Genomic DNA, 23,577 nt, shown 5'->3' with positions numbered 1-23,577 from the left:
CAATTAAAACCTGAAGGAATAAGATTCCACACTTGTAATAGTTAATATTCAGTGCCAGAGAGGTTGACTGGCAGTAATTAACACTTATCACATCGTTGAAAGGGTACTTAGACTGAATTGGACAAGCCCTAATTTTCTGCGGTGAGTTTAGTTCATATCTGCTGTACAAGTACAAGAACCTCATGGCATTCGATGCATTTCAATGGTGAGTCAGGCAGCGAGATGCTGTTTTCACGAAGCTAACAGTGAAGCATCGCATCTTGGACAGCAACTTCTGGATTTTCAAGTTTAATTGCGCATCTGCCCTTGCCTGAATTTGCTGTACGATTTGCGCATAAATAAGTGAGCGCCGTTAGCCTCACCATTATTTTGACAGCAAATTCTGGGCCATTGTGAATTCAGCTTGTCCCACATAAAATTAATGATTAGAAGATTGTGTGGGATGCCCCTACCTTCACACTTAAATTCTCAATAGGTGCCCAATGAAGTACTTCAGCCAATCAGTACAATTAACACATATTGGTTATTTCAATCGATCGTAATTGTTTTGCCTTACCACCATTTTTCAGACATGACACTTTAAGATATGACAACCAGTTTTGAGTTGTGATGTGCTACAGATGCATACAATATGCAAGACTTCCATATATATTTATACAGATACAAGGATATTGGTTACGACACTAAATGTATGTAGGTATAGACTAGCACTTTGGAGATCTTATTCCATAAAGCTGGGAATCTTAAAAACTACGTGATTTTTTTAAAAACAGAGAATATTCAAGAAGAGTCTGGATATATTAATGGTTTTTAATTACTGCAGATAGCTCCTTTAAAGCTCACTGACCAATTTAAATATTACATTTTGATTGGTGTATAATGTTTAAAGTAAATAAGTGTTCACTGACCAAGAATTATCTGCAATTTCTTGCAAAGGATTACATTACACCCACTATATCGCAAGCCATCATTTCAGCACTTTTTATTAATATGCAAAATAAATAAATAATACAATACACATTGAAATAATATCTGGAAATAAAACTAAATGTGGTGTACCTTCTTCGACTGCATATATACAAGCCAGAGGTATATATTACTACAAATTGTTATATTTTCATTGATTCCTACACTACCTCAAACATTAAACATTCTCATAGAATGGCAATGCAAGGGTAGGCAGCTAAGTCGCCCTACAAGATCCAATCAAGGCACCAATACTGTCTTTCACAAACAGAAATACTGCCTGTTATTTGTACTTCACAAATTCATGCGATTTAAACCATTTTAAATGAAAATTTGATATACATTATTAAATAATATAAACTGTAACATATATATATATATACTAGTTCTGTACCACTTACTTGGAAGTCTGTCAATATAAAGCTGCTTACGACTAAAGGCATGTGAAAATTAGAACAAATGTTTGTGTGCCATGCATGCTTTATAGTCACCAATACTATAATAAGAATTAGTTGATGAGCAATATATTCTATTTAGTTGGGGTTCTAAAGTGTACACTAAATGCACTCAATGAAGAATAAAGTAATAAGCAAAGAAATATTGGCAATTTAGTGCTTCTTCTGCTCAATTTAATCTTGCTGAAGTCAACAATTTTTACTTTTTCTCTCCCTCCCCCACCCACCTCAATTAAAATTGCACTATCCATCGAGCATTCATATTAATAATCTTCATCTTCTGGATGAGTCACGTATGTAATGGGTACTAATCCATGTTCAGCACCAAGGCCACACAGCAGCCAGTCTGCATCCACTTTTGACATCACTCTCAGAATGTCACCTTTTTTAAAGCTGAGTTGTCCTTTTTCGGTCGCTATATGATGGCAAAGTGCTTTCACTTCTCTTGAAGGAAAAAAAGTAAAAAAGTGTCTGAAAAACTGAATGCAAATCACAGAGCTCAATATTAATGATTTTTCCTCGACTATTCCACCCCACTCTGCACTTTTGTGTTAAAACGTTTCAGTCAATCACTAAAAGCCTTGCAAGAAAAACTGTGATCTCTACAAATATTTGAGAGTCGATGCATTAGGAATATTTTTGTGTCTTTCTCAACTGAAACATTTGTGGAATTGTAATTTTTCCTATACAGTTTGATCAGTTATGAAATTCTGTTGCAGTTGCACTTTTTAGCATATGATATGCCAGCAGAAATAATGGAGGAGAGTGAATATGGAGAGAAGAATGTATTATTTTATTTCTTTTCCCTTTGTTACGGCACATGCGGGGTGGAAAAATTTAGGTTCACTTACAGAAAACGATCAGCCCTTTCGATACACAACAGCCCAAGATATAAAGCAGGTTTATGTAATTAGTAATTCATTGATCAGATGCCTGGTCCATTGTGTTTCAAAATTCTGTTGCAAACAATTGGATTATTACAGAAGCAATCAGGTAGGACAGTATAGTTTGGCCTCATGTCAAGCCATTCAGTTCACCGACCTTAAGATCCAAGACATCTTTTTTAGGTATATGTTTAATTGGCGGGTGTATTTGACTAGGCAAATGCCACTTTGATTCATGTGAATGGCTGACTACCTAATGTAGTTATGAGATTGACATTCTTAATGTCCTTAGTTTGGATAAGCCTTCAAAGGATTTTGAATGTTCCATCTGAGGCTGATTTCTTCCCAGTTAGTGATTCTGAATCCATCAAGCTTCGAGGCAAGACCAAGACTTCTTGGGAGCAAACAGACATAAGGAGATGTTCCTTTGCTGTTTCTGATATTCTGAGAACAGCAGTCTTTAATTATTGTAATTCTACTGTTTGTATTTAATACATTTATCTGTTTACTGACTGTGGTTTGAGCAATAAACCATTAATCAGTTTGTGTTTATCTTCCACTTTCTGAAGTTAAAGAAACCACGTGGCAGTACATGATACATCTTGTAAGTTGAAACAGAGGGACAAGATTTCTCTGTTTGACATTTGGGCTCACTACATTGACCTAGATATTGGGCAGGTGAAGGCACGCTCAGTTATAGGGAGAGAATGCTCGTTTACATAGATGGCCTGTGACGCTGCACTTGAGGAAAACTTTAAAACAGAAAAAAGTAACAGAACAGGTGGTTAAAGGTCGTTTTACACAACAAATATAAAGAAAGATAATATTGAATATAAGTGGCCGATGAAGTTTAATAAAATGAAAAATATAGGAGGGAAAGGGTATTAGAAAAACTGTTCAATGTTAGGGATAGGATTTTTATGTTTTTATGTGTAGCTAGGCTGCGTTGCAGTACCAACTGGCATTACTATATTTGTGATTTTATTATGTGTGATGTGAACCACTGGCTCCTGTCGAACTGCAACCTTTGATCCTAGTCATGCCAGCATAGTTGACAATTTTACAGACCAAAAAAATGAATCAAACTTTGTATTGTTATATCTAATCAATTAAACAGAACTCAGGGCCACATCTCAAAGCTTTATTTTTCAAATAGTGGTAATGGTTCTCAGCTAAAATTACTCAGCTAATATTTTTGATTGTCAACAATTTAAAAAGATTATATAAGCTCCCAAATTGTTCAGTGAGTAATTGTAATATCAGTCATATCGAAGGACTCGATTTGATTCTCACTCTGTGCTGAGTTAGCTAATCTCAGTTGGGGTACCCCAGCATCGGACAGTTCATTGTGGCCAGCACTCCTCCTCCATCATTCAATGAAGTTGAACTTTCATAGTGTCACAGCAGAGGTGATCTGCACAAAATATTTGCTTCTAAACTACAATTAGTCAGAAATTCTAGAGTATGAAACAGAGCAAGAAGGAGTGATTCAGGCATACTGCCAAGTGCGCAGATATCATCTTCTATAAGATTTAAGATTACAAGGAAATTCAGTACACTATACATCCTCCATAAATGTTGATGCCAAGAAATGTACCATTATTGTAATTCAACAAGCCAACAGTACAACAGTCAAAATTTTTAGGTATAAATATTTAGGATAATTGGTGACCTAGAATTGTGGCTAAGCTAAAGGCTGGTCCTTCAAAAAAAAAATTAGGGTTACTTTGGAAACATTTAAAATTAAATAAACTTGTGGGATTATGCATGTAACAGTGCATGCAACAATTTTTTGGATCAATCAGAAAAGTAATAAGATTAATAACTCCGCGCCGCCCCAACACAACATTTTACTTTAAAAATCTTAATGCTGCAGTGCAGTACACTGATGCCACAACATGCTGTGCCAAGGGTCTATGTCTATAATTCCTCACATAGCCAGTTCTTTATCTCAGCTATGGTGTCAGTGGGAGGAACCAAAATGTTTCTTCACAGGAAAGGATTGAGGGGACAATTTGGTATGCTTTGGTGCATCTGTTTCTGTCTGCCTTAAGATAGGCATTGCCAGAGTCCTTAAAAGAGGTCACATGCCTGTACTGTCTTGGCTGGAGAATAATGTCTGAGCCGAAGAAGCAAGTGCGAAATAAGTTAGGAAAATGGTGTAGAATGAAATCCAACAGTAAGTGCTCTAATTTTATTAATAAAACAAACAAATACACTGAAGTTATTTTAAATTTTTTTTTTTACAGGTATTATACTCCAAGTACACGTTTTTGTCCCACCAACATCTAATCTGCACATAGTAACTTCAGTAACACAAGCAGCTAAATGGGTTGCTTTTTGTTCCTACAATGTTCTCTCTTAATGTTCCCTTCTTTCCTTTCCCAAAAGCACCAATTCTTCAGAGGAAAGCCACAAGGCTGATACTTAATGTTAGAGGACTGTGTTATGATGAACGATCAGGCAACTGAAGTATCCCAACTACTTTTCTCATTGAAATCAACTAACTCAAAACTGACTGAGCAACAAACCTGAGAACTTCTGATTTGTATGGCTTAGTGCTGTACTGAACAGTGCCTATACTCACCAGGTCATCAGAGAAGCTAGTCTTGTTACTTGAAGTAACAAATCCAGCCAGTTACTTAATACACGGAATGCGTAACGACCCAAATTCAGAAAAATAATGTAAATACTACTACCGCTCATGTTGAGCTTTTGTTTCTTGAGATTCTGGCTGACTACCTCCAGACTGTGGGTCGATTTGTTCTGCTATGTGCTGAGGTCCTCTCCATTTTCCAGTTGCCATGGTCTGCACCATTAGATCATATACAGATTTATCAAGTCCTAGCCAGCCAGAAGGTAATCTGGAGAAAAAGGAATGCAAAATACTAATTAAAATAAAACATTTCAGTGCTTTTAATAGCATTACTGTACTACAGATGAGAGCCAGAAAGTTCCACTCCCACCTCACCGGGGATGAGTTACTTTCAGCTTAGGCAAGCTTCATAACGAAGGTTTTCACACCAGCACATTTTCACCTAGTGTCCAATCTAACAGTGTCTGACAAGGAGCAAGCCTTTATGAAGATGATTTAAAATCTGGTTAAATATTGTCAAGGTGTTATACTAGTTTGTTTCCAGGTTACAAATATCCTGTAACTGAACCCAGGAAACAACAATAAAATTATAAACTTTGATGCAAAAAATCCTACAATTCTAAGAAACCTTCTTTAGTTTCGCGCATTTCTCTAATTCCACCTTATCATTAGAAATTTACAGAATCATACTGACAGCTATGACAGAAACAGGTGCATTTTTTGAAACAAAGATCTATTAATACATCCGTATAAAACCTTCATTGAAAAACAATCAAAGCACTGAACATGACACCTCAGGGGAGTGCAGTCAGGAGCAAATCCACGGCACCGTGAGAGACTCAGCTGCACGGGGGGCACAAGAGAGTGTAGAAATGCAATTGTTATAGGGGATTCGCTAGTCAGGGAGATAGGTCTTTCTGCAACCTCAGGCGTGAGTCCCGCATGGTGTGTTGCCTCCCTGGTGCCAGGATAAAGGACATCACTGAGAGGGTGCAGAACAATTTGAGGAGGGAAGGGGAACAGCCAGAAGTTGTGGCCCATGTGGGAACCAATGACATAAGAACATAAGAAATAGGAGCAGGAGTAGGCCAATCGGCCCCTCGAGCCTGCTCCGCCATTCAAGAAGATCATGGCTGATCTGATCCTAACCTCAAATTTAAATTCATGTCCAATTTCCTGCCCGCTCCCCGTAACCCCTAATTCCCTTTACTTCTAGGAAACTGTCTATTTCTGTTTTAAATTTATTTAATGATGTAGCTTCCACAGCTTCCTGGGGCAGCAAATTCCACAGACCTACTACCCTCTGAGTGAAGAAGTTTCTCCTCATCTCAGTTTTGAAAGAGCAGCCCCTTATTCTAAGATTATGCCCCCTCGTTCTAGTTTCACCCATCCTTGGGAACATCCTTACTGCATCCACCCGATCAAGCCTCTTCACAATCTTATATGTTTCAATAAGATCACCTCTCATTCTTCTGAACTCCAATGAGTAGAGTCCCAATCTACTCAACCTCTCCTCATATGTCCACCCCCTCATCCCCGGGATTAACCGAGTGAACCTTCTTTGTACTGCCTCGAGAGCAAGTATGTCTTTTCTTAAGTATGGACACCAAAACTGTATGCAGTATTCCAGGTGCGGTCTCGCCAATACCTTATATAACTGCAGCAATACCTCCCTGTTTTTATATTCTATCCCCCGAGCAATAAAAGCCAACATTCCGTTGGCCTTCTTGATCACCTGCTGCACCTGCATACTAACTTTTTGATTTTCTTGCACTCGGACCCCCAGATCCCTTTGTACTGCAGTACTTTCCAGTTTCTCGCCATTAAGATAATAACTTGCTCTCTGATTTTTCCTGCCAAAGTGCATAACCTCACATTTTCCAATATTGTATTGCATCTGCCAAATCTCCGCCCACTCACCCAGCCTGACATAAGAAGGAAAAGGGTTAAGGTCCTGCAGTCAGAGTTTCAGGAGTTAGGGAGGAAGTTAAAAAGCAGGACCTCAAAGGTAGTAATGTCTGGATTACTTCCAGTGCCATGCGCTAATGAATGCAGGAATAGTGTAACTATTTCTCTAAATTTCTGTCACATCTGTCAGTATGATTCTGTAAATTTCTAATGATAAAGTGGAATTAGCCCCAGTCCTGTTCAATGCCCAGCAGGAGCCCTAGCAGGTCACCCATGGTTGCCAGAAATCTTGTTCAGCACACTGTTGTAAATGTCACTAACAGTAATGCAGGACCTGCCAGACCACTCTCTATATACTATAGCAACTCTCTCCAAATATAGAAAGCTTCAACAAACACATACAAATGCATCAGCAGCCAGAAGCAGTACTCCAGCAACTAACCTGCAACATCTACATGATCCCTTTAAATAGCGCTGGTGGGGGGGGTCCTCTAGGCCGTCTACGACCTGTTCAGCTGTGCGAGGTTAAGACAGTGCATTGGCTGGCGCATTGAGTTCCAAAATCGTATCTGTCCCTTTAAATCATCGTTGCACACTGGTCTAACCTACATTCTCCCTACTTTACATGCTGCCGGCGTTCGTTACCTGCATGTGCGCAAACGCCTTTACCAAGATGGCGTCCGGCGCACATCACGCTAGAAGCGTGCATGCGCATTCTGGACCCATTTTGGGTCCTTAGGACTGTGTAGCGCCTACAAAATGGGTGCTACACGGCCCAATTTATAGCCCACTTTCTCTACGTCTACCCTATCAAATCCTTTCATTATCTTAAAGACCTCTATCAGATCACCCCTCAGTCTTCTCTTTTCTAGAGAAACGAGCCCTAGCCTGTTCAGCCTTTCCTGATAAGTATAACCTCTTAGTTCTGGTATCATTTTTGTGAATCTTTTTTGCACTTTCTCCAATGCCTCTAAATCCTTTTTATAATATGGAGACCAGAACTGTGCACAATACGCCAAGTGTGGCCTAACCAAGGTTCTATATAAGTTTAACATAACTTCTCTGCTTTTCAATTCTATTCCTCTAGAAATGAACCCCAGTGCTTGGTTTGCCTTTTCTTTGACCTTATTAACCTGCATCGCTACTTTCAGTGATTTGTTATCTGTACCCCTAGATCCCTTTGCTCCTCCATCCTATTTAGACACTTATTATCCAAGCAATATGTGGCCTCCTTATTCTTCCTTCCAAAATACATCATCTCACACTTATCTATATTGAAATTCATTTGATAATTACATGCTCATTCTGCAGGTTTATTAATGTCTTCTTGCATTTTAACACATTCTTCCTTTGTATTAACCATGCCCCCCAATTTGGAGTCATCTGCAAATTTTGAAATTGTACTTCCGATTCCCGAATCCAAATCATTAATGTAAATTGTGAACAACAGTGGTCCCAGCACTGATCCCCGTGGAACATCACTTCCTACCTTTTGCCAGTCTGAATAGCTACCCTTAACCCCTACTCTCTGTTTTCTGTTCCCCTGACTCCACATGCTCTGACCCTTAGTCATGAGTCTACTACGTGGTACCTCATCGAAGGCCTTTTGAAAATCCAAATATATAACATTTACCGCATTACCCTTGTCTATCCTTTCTGTTACTTTTTCAAAGAATTCAATAATGTTGGTCAAGCATGGCTTTCCCTTTTGAAATCCGTGCTGACTACTCTATTATATTTTTGGTTTCTAGATGTATTTCTATTACACCTTTGAGTAAAATTTCCATTATCTTTCCTACCACTGGCATTAAGCTAACTGGTCTACAGTTACCTGGACTAGTTCTAGCTCCCTTTTTAAATAGAGGAATAACATTAGCTGTCTGCCAGTCCTCTGGCACTATTCCCTTTTCGAATGAAATTTTATATGTATGTAATCGTGCCTCTGCTATCTCTTCCCTAACTTCTTCTAATATGCGCAGGGATGAACAATAAATGCGGCCTTGCCAGGGTTGCATACATCCTGAAAACAAGTTTTTAAAAAGTTTCACCTGCTTTTCTGTGATTTGACAAGCCGTGACTCTTCCTTTCTCATCTGATTTACACTTGCACCGAACAACCGGCCCAGCCACATTCCTTGTTTGCCCTCAGTATGCTCCTGGTTTGGCTTTCCTTCTGGTTGTGCAGCATGATCATGTGAAGCCAAGCTTTCATTCACCTTGCTATGTTTAAGTTCATGTAGCACAGACTCTGGAGGACTCCCCATCCAAGAAGGTTTGGCTTCATTTTTAGAATACTCAGGCTGAGTCTTCTTTAAAAGTTCCTTAGCGACTGCTGCCACTCCATTTGACTCAATCTGACTGCATGCCACACTGAAAATGTCCGAATTTTGTAATTCAGGTATAGACCCATTCTCTGCTCCTTCTGTAACACCTTCTTGAAGTGATCCTTTCTCCATACCTATACTTAATCGTAGAGGTACAGCAGCTGTACTTTGCTTCTTTCTCTTCTCCCATTTTACAAACTTTGATCCTTCTGAAGAACCTTCAATGTATACCTGTGAGCTCTGCATGAGCTGGTACCACCACCCTGCTTGCTTGTCCTTTTTCATCTCAGTTACTTTCTCTTTTCTCATTCTTTCTACACTCTCCACATCGTCATCTTGTTTATCCAGTAATATTGCATCTCTTACTGTTGCACCCTTTGGTGTAGCTGCACTGTGTGTGATTCTTTCTGATTTGCCTTCACTGTTCTTTTTAGGTCCCAAACTCACATTACTGCCATCGTTGCTGCCATTGGTTCTCATCAGCTGGAAGGTGGAGTGCACAGACTGCAAGAGGTCCTGCTTGACTTTGAGCTGTTCCTTCTTCTTTTGTTGCTCCTTATTCATTTGAATAACATGGTGTTCAAACATCAAATCCAAATCAAAGGGCAGTAATGAAAGAGGCTGCAATAAAAGAAGGAGCTCCTCAAACAGTGGCTGGCAAACACTGTGAGACAGTGCTAGGAAACCAGTGGGCAGATAGTGAACTCCGATAATATCTAACAAAAGAGAAGAAACAATTAGTGTTATAGTTTAGTTTTTCAATACATGAAACACTCCACAGGAGGGGGAAAAATGCTGCTATACAAGTATGCACATAGGCCCCTGTAAGCCAAAATTCAACAATACCACCAGTTTCTCTACAGGCTTGAATAATACATGAGTGTATGCAAACCAGATTTACTCTTTGCAGGGTACTAACATGGGACTGCTAGTTTGATATCATAAAGATCCTCTCCCCAATGAAGAACCTAGATGACAAGTGTGACAACCTCGGTGATTATGGCTTCTGCTAGGATTCGAATCCATGGCTCCAAGGTGTGAGGTGAATATTTTACAATAAATTAAACAAAAACAGACATCAATTTGGGGCCCGATGTTAGCAGGGCTGCGGGTTCTCGGCGGGGGGGCTATCGGGCGCGTGGGTAACGCGCCCGGTGAAATTAGTCAGTTTCCCGCGCGATTGTAGCAGACAATCCACTAATTGGATCCACTTACCTGGTCCTCCGGGTTCCCCACTGCTGATCTGCGCGTCGGGAGGGCTGCGCACGCGCAGTACGATCTGTCAGCTGGAGGCGCTCTATTTAAAGGGGCAGTCCTCCACTGACAGATGCTGCAACAAATAGCAAAAATTACAGCATGGAGCAGCCCAGGGGGAAGGCTGCTCCCAGTTTAATGATGCCTCACTCCAGGTATCAATACATGGGGTGAGGAGGAGAGGGAGAACAGAGATCTTCCTCCCGGCGTGCGGGAGGAAGCGGCCTGCCTCTGCCACCAGGAAGGCCTGGCTCGAGGTGGCAGAGGAGGTCACCAGCGCAACCAACATATCGCCCACCTGCATACAGTGCAGGAGGCACTCCAATGACCTCAGTAGGTCAGCCAAAGTGAGTACACGTAGTCTTTCCCCTACACTCCGTCTGCCACATCACTGCCCCCACCCACATCTCCTTCAGCACTGCCAACACAACTCTGTCACATCACCCCTCATACCCACTCAAACCTCATCCTCATCTTACCTGCACCTACTCACCTCGCCAGTACTCATCCCGCCACTACCACTCAACCCAATCCTCATACAATCTCATGGCTCTCTCTCATACTGACCCTCTCGTGCATCTCTTTCATGGCCAGCCTCACTCAACCTGCCATTACCTGTGCTGCAGCCACAGGGCATGCATCACATATGTGCAGTAGGCAGCGTAAGGCAAACGTGTCGTGAGCATGAAGGGGATGCACAAGGGTGTCTGTGGGTTTGTCATGGGTGTTACTTATATTGAATTTCTGACCAACTCACATTACATATTATATTGGCACCACTACTGCCATGTCTTCGCGAATCCTGTCTGGTTTGTGCAATAATGCCCTCTCCTGAGTATCACTGTGAGGACCCACAACTGATGCCACCCATTGTGTCACTGCAGAGAGGGTGTAGGTGTATTTGCAGGGCTGTTTTGCGCAGACGACTGAGAGACATCGGCGATGTCCCCGGTGGCACCCTGGAAGGATGCGGATGAGAAGTTGTTGAGGGCAGTGGTGACTTTGACAGCGACAGGTAAGGAGATGGTGCTCGGGCCAGCCAGGAGCAGCTTGGCATGAAAGAGGCTGCAGATGTCCACGACTACATGTCGAGTGACTCTGAGCCTCCATGTGCACTGCTGCTCAGAGAGGTCCAGGAAGCTGAGCCTCGGTCTGTGGACCCTGTGGCAAGGGTAGTGCCCTCTGCGACGCATCTCTCTCTGCGGTAGCCCTCCTTCCTGCTGTACAGGTGGATGTGTCACAGCACTCTGTTGTGGAGCTCCACGTGTCAGAGGTGGACGGCGTGGATGGCGAGGCTGGTGAGGCTGGTGATGCTGTTCGCCCTCCGAGGAAGTCATGACTGCAGCTACGGCGGCCCCCATCCGCAAGATGTACATCTGAGGGGGTCCGCAAGGTAGGTACATGTCTCTGGACCCCGGGATAAGTCTGCAGGTTGGTGACTTTGACTGTCAGGAGGAGGGTGGTGGAGGCCAAACTTTGCCCCAAGTGACAGAGTGGCCTCCTGCAATGGGTGAGGGTCTGCCCCCCCACCTGTCAAATGGACCTTTGCAGCTGCCACAGGCTGACAGCTGCAACACATCCATTTGACCTGGGAGTGTTTCCCCCAGTGTGGGAAACAGTCCCAGTTTGCTCTAAAATCCCACATAATCCCTTAATCAGGTCAGTTAATGACCTGAAATACCTAAATAAATACCTTCAAGTGGAACCCCGCTGGCTTTAATTGCCTGCGGGATTCCCACCAGCGGGGGCTGCGCGCACACGCCGCGCGTCAGCGGGGAACCCGGAAGTGCGCGGGTTCGGGGCGGGCTCCGGTACCCCCCCGCCAGGAACGCACCTGATAGCGGGTGCTAAAATGACGCCCCAAGATTTTATAGCAGGACTGTTCATTACCTTGTTGAAGGAATGTTATATTTTGTGTTTATCAGAAATTTATTAAATTTGTTATGCACAGCTAGCTATTTGGCTTTGAATTCTTTGTCAGGAGCTAAAAAATACAGTAAGGAACCAGGATATGTGAAGTTCCAATATATAAAAAAATAGTGCAGTTTGCTAGAAAATGGTAATACTACAGTAGTTTATACAACTGGTTTATATGTAGGGACCATCATCATATGTTTTTCCCGAATTCCACCTACAAATTCCTGGGTTGGTGGATCAGAAAAAAACCGATTGCCTCCTGAATCTCAGTTGCAAAATCCTGAGTTCTTTCTGGTCTTTGTGAGTCCTACGATGCGCCACATTGTATTAGTGATGTCATCATGCCCCTTACTATGATGACTTAATTGAGACTTCTGGAACTCGCTGCACATACATCACACAACGGCATGATGACATCACTAATACGAATAATTACACCACAAACACAATGTACCCACATCACAGGACCTGATTTTAAATCCCAGCAGCTTTCATTTGATTCTCCATTCCCATGCCCTACGTACAATAAATGTTTAGGAAGAAGGCGACCTCACCGTAGATTCAAGGAGTGCTTTACTAGAGGGGGTAATGAGCAAACTGGGCAAGTCCTGCCAGTAGTACACGGTAATCTGTTTACAATTTGCAGATACAGTCCTCACCGCTTCTAGGGGGAGTGTTAGTGTTAACATGATTTGCCCCCTATAAGAAGGGGATGGTAAATCGCGAGAGAACATATCGGAGTAAGTGTTGTGTGTATTTGTTATAGTACTTAGAGCTAATCAATTCAAAAGCATTTTATTGTTAAAACTGATACCCTTAATCATTGTGTTTATTGCACAGAAAACTTACGTACAGTGTAGAGGTCTCTGAAATGTGCTGGAGGAGTACAAAAGTTATCAGCATCAGCCGATGACTGGTAGCAACGTGTAAACATTAACATGGCAAAGCTTCCACCTCCCATATCTTGTCTCTGGTTACATACTCCATTATCACAACAGTAATAACCACTGTTAGATCCGCCGCTGACCGAAATAGCCGGCGCTTAATGTGTTATAAACAACGCCTTTGTAATTGAATGTAGTGGTACTGGCAAATGGTTAGCACCACTTGCCCGATATAGGTGGCTGCCCGTGATAAATGTGGACTGTATAAGTGGTGGGGACTGTACTTCATGTCACATTCAGGACCTTCTCATTCTGGGCACAATTTTTTCGTTGTCAGAGGAGGAGGGAGCCCACTTACAACCAGAAGCAAAGAACAGCTTGACAGCAAATGGCACTGGCTACAGCCATTAACCCTTGATGACACTTAACTTCAAGTGTGAGGCAAAAAAATCACCTTCTAAGTTTGTGTTCTTTGGTTCTTAAGACACATACACTATCTTATGTATATTACAGTATTGCACCCAAAAGCAAGAAATGTAAGAACTGACATTGTGACATTCATTAAGTAATGTTAAATCGTGCATTTTAAAATCGAACATTTAGTTGTTTAACAACTAGGCAAAACACTATTCTTGTCCAATTTCCTGTCTGTGCCTTGCCATGTGAAGTTTTAAAGATGGGGAAATGCATGTAGCATGTATTTATATCATAGTGAATAAAATGTTGAAAAAATTCCGCCTTGTAAATACATGCTTTTCTTGCTCACAGTGGTGTTGACATTAAGGTTTTAATAAATTAGAGAATTGAAAAATTTAAAAATTGGTTAAGTTTCCTTCCCCTGAACTATCTTGTCCTAACTCTTTACCTCTAAACTGGGGGTAGAATTTCCGCAAGAGTTCTCCCGATCATCCTCTGTAACTTTGGCGGCAAATGAGCAGAAACCCTGGGGAATTGGCTGTTTCCGCTTTTTTTCCTTAGTTTCTGCCAATCCGTTGCCAAAGTTATGGCAGATGATTGGGAGAGCCCCCACTGAAATTCCAAGCGCTGGTGCTTGTGGCAGTGCTGTATGCCTGGTGGATGGCTTACCAATGCTGCTGTTGGAACTTCCAAAGAGAACCATAAAATCATTCTCTGTGAACTGTGTAAATAATTGTGGGTTGTCATTTAGCTAACTGTTTTTATTCATGCTCAGGATGTAGTTCTCGCTGGCAAGGCCAGCATTTATTGCCCATCCCTAGGTGGTTGTGGGCCTTCTTCTTGAACTGCTGGCAGCAGTTTGATACAACTGTGTGGCTTGCTAGGCCACTTCACAGGGCAGTTAAGAGTCTACCAGATGTAGGTGTGGGACTGGAGTCACTTATAAGCCAGACTGTGTAAAGACGGCAGGTTTCCTTCCCTAAAAGACATTAGTGGGCCAGTTGGGCTTTTATGTCAATCTGGTAGCTTCATGGTCACTTTCACTGATTGCAGCTTTTTATTTCCAGATTTTTTAAACTGAATTCAAATCCTCAAAATCCATGGTGGGATTTGAATTCATGTTCTATGGATTATTCGTCCAGGTCTCTACATTACTAATCCAGTCTCTTGGTTGTTTTTTATAAGTTTCAGTGATCCAAATAAAAACTGATTTTTACTGATTTCCTGCAAATTCTGCATTTTTTGGGTTCCAGTTTTTTGTGCCTGATTTCTTTCAGTTTTTGACGCTGAAAATTAAAATTGGTTTTGAAATCTGCAATACAAACTGAATTCTTATTTTTATGCAGATACCTACTGGCAACTTAATTTAAGTGTAGTGCCCAGTTTTAAAATGTAATGCATTTAACATATAAAAATATCAAAGTCATCATGTGGCTAGATCACTAGGGGTTCCACCAGACAGATGTGCCTTGGTGCTTTTTCAAAATGTGTATTTTAAAATACATACATTTTAGCACTCAGTAGAGTCTACTCCTGATAATTCAAAGTTTTTTTTTGCACTAAAAAGATGAATTATCCATTAAAATGAATATGCACAAGACAGTGAATATGTCATAGTTGGGAGTATGAGTATTGTGTGTGGTTCTGGGCATGTCATTTTTAGAAGGATGTTGGAGCCATGGAAAGAGTGCAGCAAAAATTCACCAGAATTATACGAGGAATAGTTGTAAAGAAAAATTTGAAAAATTGTGTTTTTTTCAGTGGAATAGAAGAGTAGTGGTTCAGTGTAACATAAACATCACAGTAAAATGGAAATATACTGCAAAAAATTCGAATCATCAAATAATCTGAATTAAGCAATTTTGGACTCGACATCAAGTTTTTGTGATATATTACATAAAAGAACAAAGTATCATTTTTTTCTCCTTCATTTTGTTAAATTCCTTATAATCATAAATATTTCAGCACTGAAGGAAGCTATTTGGTCCATTGTGCCCATGTCTGTGCTACTTCTTCATTTAGAGCTATCTACTCTGACCCCGTTAACCTGCCCTGCCCCCATATTGTTTTATATTCTTCAATTTTTCATATACTTATCCAATTCCCTTTCAAATGTTGTTATAGTTTCTGCCTCAATAGCCGTAAGTGGTAAAGCATTCCTTGTGTGCAAAACAATTCATCCAATGATAATCATGAGTCTAGCCCCCTTGAACGCAATTCACCAACCAGTGGAAACGACCTTTCACTATTTACCTTCTCAAAACCTTTCATTGTTTTGAAAACCTCATTACATCCCCTTAATCTTCTATTCCACTGAAAAAAACACAATTTTTCATGTTTTGTGCATATTCAACACCACTTTCACGCTTGTATATTCAATTCACCTATATAAAATATATTTGCATTTTAACGGCCTTTTCTACCTACACTCCCACCTACATTCTGATCCTACACTGTGTTAAGAGTATTACCATTCAAGGTATATCTTTTCACTTCTTTTTCCTAAAATGTACTGCATCGAATGTACTGTATTGAATTGCATCTGCCATCTATCTGCCCACTCTGCCAACCTGACCATGGCCTCCTGCATTCCTCACAGATTCTCATGCCCCCTAGTTTGGTATTATCATTAAGCTTCAAAATCATTCCTCCTACACCTATATTCAGATAGCTTATATATGTGGAAAACAAAAGAGGTCGCAACACAGATTCCTGGGGAATACCACATTGGTAAGGTGCATTTATAAAATCACCCCTTACAAGTTCACACACAATGAAGGTAAAACTAACTGGCCCATAATTTCATGGTTTATCTCTTTCCCCTTTCTTGAACAGGGGTGTAATATTTCCCATCCTCCAGTACTTTGGCACAAAGATTTATTGGAAAATTATAGTTAGTGCCTTTGCTAAATCTTTCATTTTGATTATTTCTAGTAGTGACTCTTCAACATCCTCCTCCAGGTACTTCTACAGTCCCACTTTCACCTTCCTCTAAAAAATTGAGGAAAAAAACTTATTAAGCATCTCTCTGCCACTCTCTCAATTACAAAAGGCTGTTCTTCTTTGATTATTCCTTTACTTGTTAGGTGCTTATAAAAGTCCTTCATGTTGACCTCGTCTTCTTTCATATTCGCTCATAGCCTTAGCATATAACAGCCCTTTGAAAATTGTTCTCCAATATTACAACAACATAAATTACTTGTAGTTAATAAACAGAACAAAAATATGAAATTTGGAGCCCCAAAATTCCTACCATTTTTTTGGCATGGAAATCATACAATCTGGGCCGGAGGGTGGGGAGCAGAGGGCCTTTCTTGCCTTGATGCAGAATTTTAACGGGTGTGAAACTGTGCTTTCTCCAAATCGGAAATCCCACCATTTCTGCCGATTGTATGGCCAGTGTACAGTATGCCTGCATGATACAAGTATACTTGCTATACAACAGGCATAAGTGGGATCCACAATGCCATTTGCCAATGGCAACTGATCTCAGAGAGATCAAGTCCATTATGAAGATGGCAACTACACCAAGGATGAGGTTAGGATGAAAAAAAATTTCCAACTAGGCCAGTTAGGTTTGCCCCGTTCTCAATGGAACAACAAGGCACCGCTCTGAAATTCGAAACCACACTATGTATGGGCTTTCATGCTAATAACCCCGTCCACGGGATCTGGAATGGGGTCAGCACCAGGGCTGACTAGCAGACGGAAGTCCCATCCTGTCGTACATTTTGTGGTGCAACAGCTCGCCAGGAATTTCTAGCCCAGGGTCTTTAGTGTTGTACGAGTAAACTAATTAGTAGAAAGATTCTAGCAACAGTAATTGTAACTTGGTCTTACCTTCATGATTATATAAGTGATTAAACCAAAACTCCAAGGATCTGAAACTGCATCAAAAGAACAGAAGAAATTATATAAGTATAATAAAAGGTTAAGCTCACCTTTTGACAGTCACTTCATAAATGCTTAAGCTAGGAATGTAGTTTATTTATACTGTGACATTGTATTTTATCACAGATTGTACGATTCAGCATATAATTAACTACAGCAGATAATACATCTCTTAAAGAAAACCAATCATTTGAATCCAGTAAAAATTAATTTTAAGCCAAACTAGAGAAGAATTCTTAACATCAGGTACTGAGGGAAAAATATAATAAAAAGGACAAAGAAGAAATATCCAGCCAATTTGATAAGGCCAAACTTGGGAGTTCACCTGCAAATTCAGGCACTCTGATTCTTTGGACAGAGATCAAAGAAAAGCAACAAGGATGATTTCAAGATTTTAGAGGCTACGTTATATAGAGAAATTCACATCATTGAATTTATTTTACTGGAAAAATAAAAGTTGAGCAGGAACAAGAGCCAGGTCTTTAAAATGGCAAAAGGCCTGGATAATGTGAATGAAAGAACTAATTTAAATTTTTTATTCTGATCAAGAAACTCAAGGGCATGAGTGCAAAATTAATAAGCCTGCAGAAAGACTAAAGTAGAAAAAAAACTTTCTTCAGTGTATTAAATGGTGGGGCGAGTCTCTGGAGGGATTTATAGAGGAGGAAGAGGATTATAAATTTGATGCGTTGGAGGACAGGGAGCTAGTGTAGATTAGCAAGGCAGGGTGATGGGCGAGCAGAGTTTAGTGTGGGACAGGATATGGGAAGTGAAGATTTGGATGAATTGGAGTTTATGAAGGGTGAAGGTCAGGATGCCAGAGAGGAGGCCACTGGTGACAATAGTATTTTAACAGCAACAGGAGTAAAGCCGGGACAGAGACGTGCAATTTGCAAAATTTAAATTCAACGGACTTGGGGATAAATAAGATATGGGATTTGAAGCTCAGCTCTTGGTCAAATAGGATGTTGAGGTTGCGTGCAGCCTGGTTCTGCCTCATCGGGTAACCACACGTGAGAGTTGGATTCAGCTAAACGTTAGAAAGGCCAACGTTTATGGCCCCAGTACAAATTTCATACCCTCACAACCGACACCACCCCCCTCCCTAGCTACTGTTTCACGCTAGACCAGACTGTTTGCCACCTCCGTATTCGACTCTGTGGGCATGATTTTAACTTAGAGCCAGGAACCCAGCACGTCCCCAGATATTTGCACGGGGAACCCAGAAGCCAAATGAGTGTGTCGCAATCTGCAATCGCAACTCAACTGAAGGCAAGTATTTGTGCTTCAGGGTTTCCCACACTCCAGGCAAGTAGACTGACAGGCTGGCCACCTGTCGAAAGTGAAAGGAGCCTTGAATCAGAGAGGGGGGTGGGAGGGAGAGAGAGAGATCGTGGGCCCTGGAAATATCGGAGGGGGGGGGGGGGGGGAGGTGGGGGGACATGGATGACATCGGGGGGTCCAGCTAGCATCGGGATCGGTGGGGGGGGGCGTGGGTATTCAGCCAGCATTGGGAGCTGGGGGGTGTGCGGTTCAGCCAGCATTAACATCGGGGGATCGGAGGTGGGGGGTTCAGCCAGCATCGGGAGCAGATTCAGCCAGCATTGGGGATCGGGGGGGGGGGGGGCGTGGGGGGGGTCTCGCATCGGGGATGTCCAGCATTGGGGGGAGGGTCGGCCGACCGCAAGGTCTTGTCACGGCAGGTGAGCTTGTTGGGCATGGATAAAGCACTCCTGCTCCTCTGAGCCCACAAGCAGTGCAACAAAGGCACTCACCTCATGGATCTGGCCCTTGCCGCCTGCTTTCACCTGACGTGAATCAGCAGCGATGGGAAACCCAAACAGGTAAGGTTAAATTCATTTTACTTTTGTAATACACAAAAACTTAAGTACCTCAACTACTTCAATGAGGTACAATGCCCCTTTAAGTATCAGCCCGCCGGCTTTAAGTGGGGGCGGGACTTCCTGGTGTCTGTTGTGTGCACACATCCAAATACACCTGGGTCAAACCCGGGAGTGAGTTGGGATGCGATCCTGCTCCAAAAAGCTGTTATTTTAACCTCCCACCCACCCCCAACCCACCAGTTCTTGGGGGTTAAAATTACCCCCTATATTTTCTCCAACGCAAAGACCACTTATTTCCAACTGCCTTCCTTCCTACCTTAGCCCACCAGCTACTGAAATCCATCTCTAGACTTGATTACTCCGATGCTCTCTAGGCCAGCCTCCCATCCTCCACTCTCCATACAAAACTGTTCTGCCATATGAATGAGTATAGAATTTTTTGCCTCCACTAACCTACATGGAAAACCATTCCAGGTGTGAATCATTCATTAAATAAGAGCTTCTGAGCTGAACTTAACTTGTTTGTACGTATGTCCCTTATCTTACAATCATGGTTTAACTTAAAATAGTGCTCCAAATTAACTTTTCTTATTCCACTTAGTATTTTAATAAGGCCTCCTCTCATTCACCTGATTTCAGGGTTGAAGAATCCAAGTGTTCACAATCTTTCCTCAAAACTCAGTCCTCTGACACAAGGGATCAGCCCCGCGGCCCTTGTCCACGTCACTTCCAGAGCTCGAACGTTTCCCTTGTGTCGCAGTGACCAAAACTGAACACAGTAATGCAGGAGAGGCCTGACCAGAGTGGTATACAGATTCAGCATGATGCCTTCAAACTTTACCAATTTGACAATATAACTCCACATTCAGTTTGCTTTGTTGATTGCTATTCTGCAATGGCTGAATATGGTAAGCGTTCCTTCACTATATCCAGCCATTGTGGAGCCGCAATCAACAGTTCTCTCTCATCCTCTCCATAGTTGTTTGACACCATTCATTCAGTAAAATTGATCTCCATATTTTCCCCAGTGTATAACATCTTGCATTTATCTGTACTGAATGTAATAATTTGCCCACTTGCAATTTTATTGAGGTTATTCTGTAATTCCTTTCCTGCTTCATTAGACAAAATGGCCTCTCCTCACCTGCCCTCCACTTCCACCAGTTTGCAAATGTGACTAACCTGCATTGTATTTCTAAATCCGGGTTGATTATGTAGATTAAAAACAGTACGGATCATCAGGGCACTTCACTCAGTATTGGCAGAATGAGAAGCAGTCAGTACTAGTGGAGTGATGTCTCTAGCCTGATGTTGCTCCCCTGACTAGTACTCACTGCTCTCTTTCTGCCATTCCATATTCACATCTAAGTTTTACCGAGACTACCCACTGCCTTCAAGGAGTAATTTCATAGAACCTTATCTTCCTGAGGTTTCAACTGTGGTCGGTCACCTCCCTTAGGAGATTGAATGGGTTGGGTCCATGCCTGGGCAAAATGAAAATTGTTTGTAGAAGGAACAGGTTTTATTGTCCTTTCTCATTCCATACTTTATTATGTAATGGAGACTGAAAGTCTTCAACATTATTTTACAGCCCTTAAAAAATGAAGTTATTTAATGGTTTCTCCTTCCTACATGGGTTTTTCTGCAATTAAAGGAGTTATCTGTTAAGATAGTGTGAATGGTGATAGTTATCACTAAACCTGGGTGTCACATAAAAGGGAAGTGTTGCAGTTAGGATGGCATGAATCAGATTACTATGTGAGAATATGTAAAAATTGGTGGTCAAAACTAAGTGTGGATTACAAAAATAAGATTTACTGGAAAATTTTATCTGGCCTGTTGATACTTTAAATAACCATTAAAAAAGGGCATTTTAAGTGCAGAATTCATCAAAATGTTATAGAAAAGTTGATTTCTATTCAACTTCAGTTACCAATGGTCTTAAAATACACCTCATGAAATTCTTATCATTTTGAACACTGTTAATGCAACACTAACTTTGTTTTCAAGCTCTGTCAATTAGTGACAACTTACTTCAGAAGGCCAAAGATGAATGCGTTAAATCTTGTGCTGTGGCTCGTTAACTCGGAGTACTGACTTATCTTGCAAAAAAGATTGTTAAGTGCCTTGGTAGAAGGACCTGAAGAGAAAAAAAGATGGAATTTCAAAACAATAATGAAGGGACTACATATTTTATTTGAAAGATGCGCTGTTATCAAGAGTGTCTAGAAGGTGCATTGGGTGGTGCATTGGCTAAGAGCACTGCCCTTTTATGTCTGGGACCTTGGATTGAATTAAACTGTGCTGAGATTGGGCTGAAGTAATCTCAGTCTCTCTTCTTTGACCTCTGTTAACGGTTCCCTATGAAATTAGTTTCTTTGGAAGTCTTACCCCAGTTTTGAAATGATTCAAGAACAAGGCAAAACCTTTCCAGAAATTAGCATTAATTTAGCATGCTCAGGAATATGTTGTTGTGTTAGTCAAACAAGGGATGCTCTTCCTATTTTGTGTTTCAGCATACTAAGCCAAATTGTGTAAATGCATTTGTACCTAGTTTCATGTAATGCAGACAATTTGTGTTATTCATTCCTCAATTACAGTGGAGAATGGGAAGAAGGGGCATGATAAGTAGCAATATGACACTGTTGCCATATAATATTATTAAAAAATTTAAGGACTGCATTACCAATGCCAATAAATATATAGGTGCCACTTCCTCAAATCAAATAGCTTCTGGGATGGCAGCTCTCTACTGAGTTCCTTTTCTTTGTAACTCCATCCATTGCCTCCACCCCCACCCCATCTTCTCTCTCCCCTTGCTCCTAATAGCGGGTATATTTCAGCTCAATCTACATGTTCAAACTACGAGTTAAAGCTACCTGTAGAGAGCACATTACCCCATCTCTGAACCTGTTTGTTCTGTATTTTAACCTGTACTCTTTTCAACAGCTGAGATTCTGCACAAATTTGATTTCCTGTACTCCTGTGCTATCAGGACTACTCTGCTCTGCTTGACTGCACGGTATGCCTCGGCTGCCATAACTCTGCTCTGCTACTCAATCTCATCAAGGTAACTATTCCAGCCTGCAGTGCTCATCACCCACATACTGGGCTTCTGGATTGTACTCCATTCCACTGCTGGGCTCTCACCTTTACCTTGCTGTTGTGCTGGGTCCTGGGTAGAAGTCTGTTTTCTCTGGGCCAAATCCCATCTCTCCACTGACTTCTGGGCTTTAATGTGATCACCACTTTCATCGTCACTTTCTACCATGACTGTATTCTCTTCTGGTCTGCCTCTAGTTCATTACCTGGCCTGTTTCTGCAAGCTCAGCTCCTGTTCCTCTGCTGGGACTTTGCCCTCCACGCTGGGCTAGCTCTGATCCGTTCCTGTTGGTTCCCATCTGGCTCTGTACTCTGCTCCCATGCTGCAGATGATCTCTATTTTGCTGAAATACACTTTGCTTCCCATGACCACTAACAATGCTCTGCTCCACACATCCTACAGAATTCATCCATCACATTTCGCTGGACTCAGGTTGACTGGATCCTCAAGCTTCTGCTGCTGCTCCTGGTCTTGTGTGTTCCTCGCCGCCCTACAGCTGTTCCTCAAAACAGCCCCCTCATCTGCAATAATCCCATAGATTTACCCTTCACCCTCCTCAACTCCCCCGGTCTTCACTGCTCTTGGCCCTTGGGTTTTCCTCCTAATGATCCTCATTTCTCCGCTGGTCCATGGGATCCACTGGTGTGCACTGCTAACACCTGAGGCCACTGACACCTCCCTTGAATCCTTGGCTCATGGTCAAGTCTCCACACCTCTGAATCCATTGGATCACCAGCACCTCAGCTGCCCCTTGATTGTCTCCTGGATCCACTGCTTCTCCACAAGTGATCCTGAACCTGGACACTGGTTCATGGATGCCCCAAGCTGACTTTACACTATGTCAAAGTCAACTTCATCTCGCCCCAGGGCCTCACACTTTAACTTTGGACTGTTTTATACCGGCTCCCCTCTATCAGGTATTTTTATTTTATTCGTTCGTGGGATGTGGGCGTCGCTGGCGAGGCCGGCATTTATTGCCCATCCCTAATTGCCCTCGAGAAGGTGGTGGTGAGCCGCCTTCTTGAACCGCTGCAGTCCGTGTGGTGAAGGTTCTCCCACAGTGCTGTTAGGAAGGATTTTGATCCAGCGCCCCCCACCCCCAACCCATTACTACTCCTTTTCTTTCTTAATCTTC

At 41.8% G+C, this 23,577-nt stretch overlaps 1 protein-coding gene across 7 annotated transcripts in view; it reads right to left on the bottom strand.

Moving 5' to 3' along the window:
* Positions 1 to 810: 810 nt before the first annotated feature.
* Positions 811 to 23,577, bottom strand: part of rusc2 (RUN and SH3 domain containing 2) — a 161,683-nt gene continuing 138,916 nt past the window's right edge. For 5 of the 7 annotated variants that reach the window (XM_067985494.1, XM_067985506.1, XM_067985526.1 and 2 more), the window contains 5 exons: positions 21,374 to 21,479; positions 17,445 to 17,491; positions 8,858 to 9,848; positions 5,005 to 5,169; positions 812 to 1,865 (listed from right to left, as the gene is read on the bottom strand). In XM_067985494.1, coding sequence (XP_067841595.1) covers positions 1,685 to 1,865; positions 5,005 to 5,169; positions 8,858 to 9,848; positions 17,445 to 17,491; positions 21,374 to 21,479 — 1,490 coding nt within the window. In that variant the 3' untranslated portion in view covers positions 812 to 1,684. Of the gene's footprint in view, positions 1,866 to 5,004; positions 5,170 to 8,857; positions 9,849 to 17,444; positions 17,492 to 21,373; positions 21,480 to 23,577 lie in introns of all 7 variants that reach the window. The other 2 variants (XM_067985520.1, XM_067985532.1) reach the window with 2 other exon arrangements.

Source organism: Heptranchias perlo, chromosome 1 (genome assembly GCF_035084215.1).
Source record: "Heptranchias perlo isolate sHepPer1 chromosome 1, sHepPer1.hap1, whole genome shotgun sequence".
Taxonomy (NCBI): domain Eukaryota; kingdom Metazoa; phylum Chordata; class Chondrichthyes; order Hexanchiformes; family Hexanchidae; genus Heptranchias; species Heptranchias perlo.
Note: the sequence above shows the minus strand (reverse complement) of the source record. Positions and strands in the feature narration are given on the sequence as shown.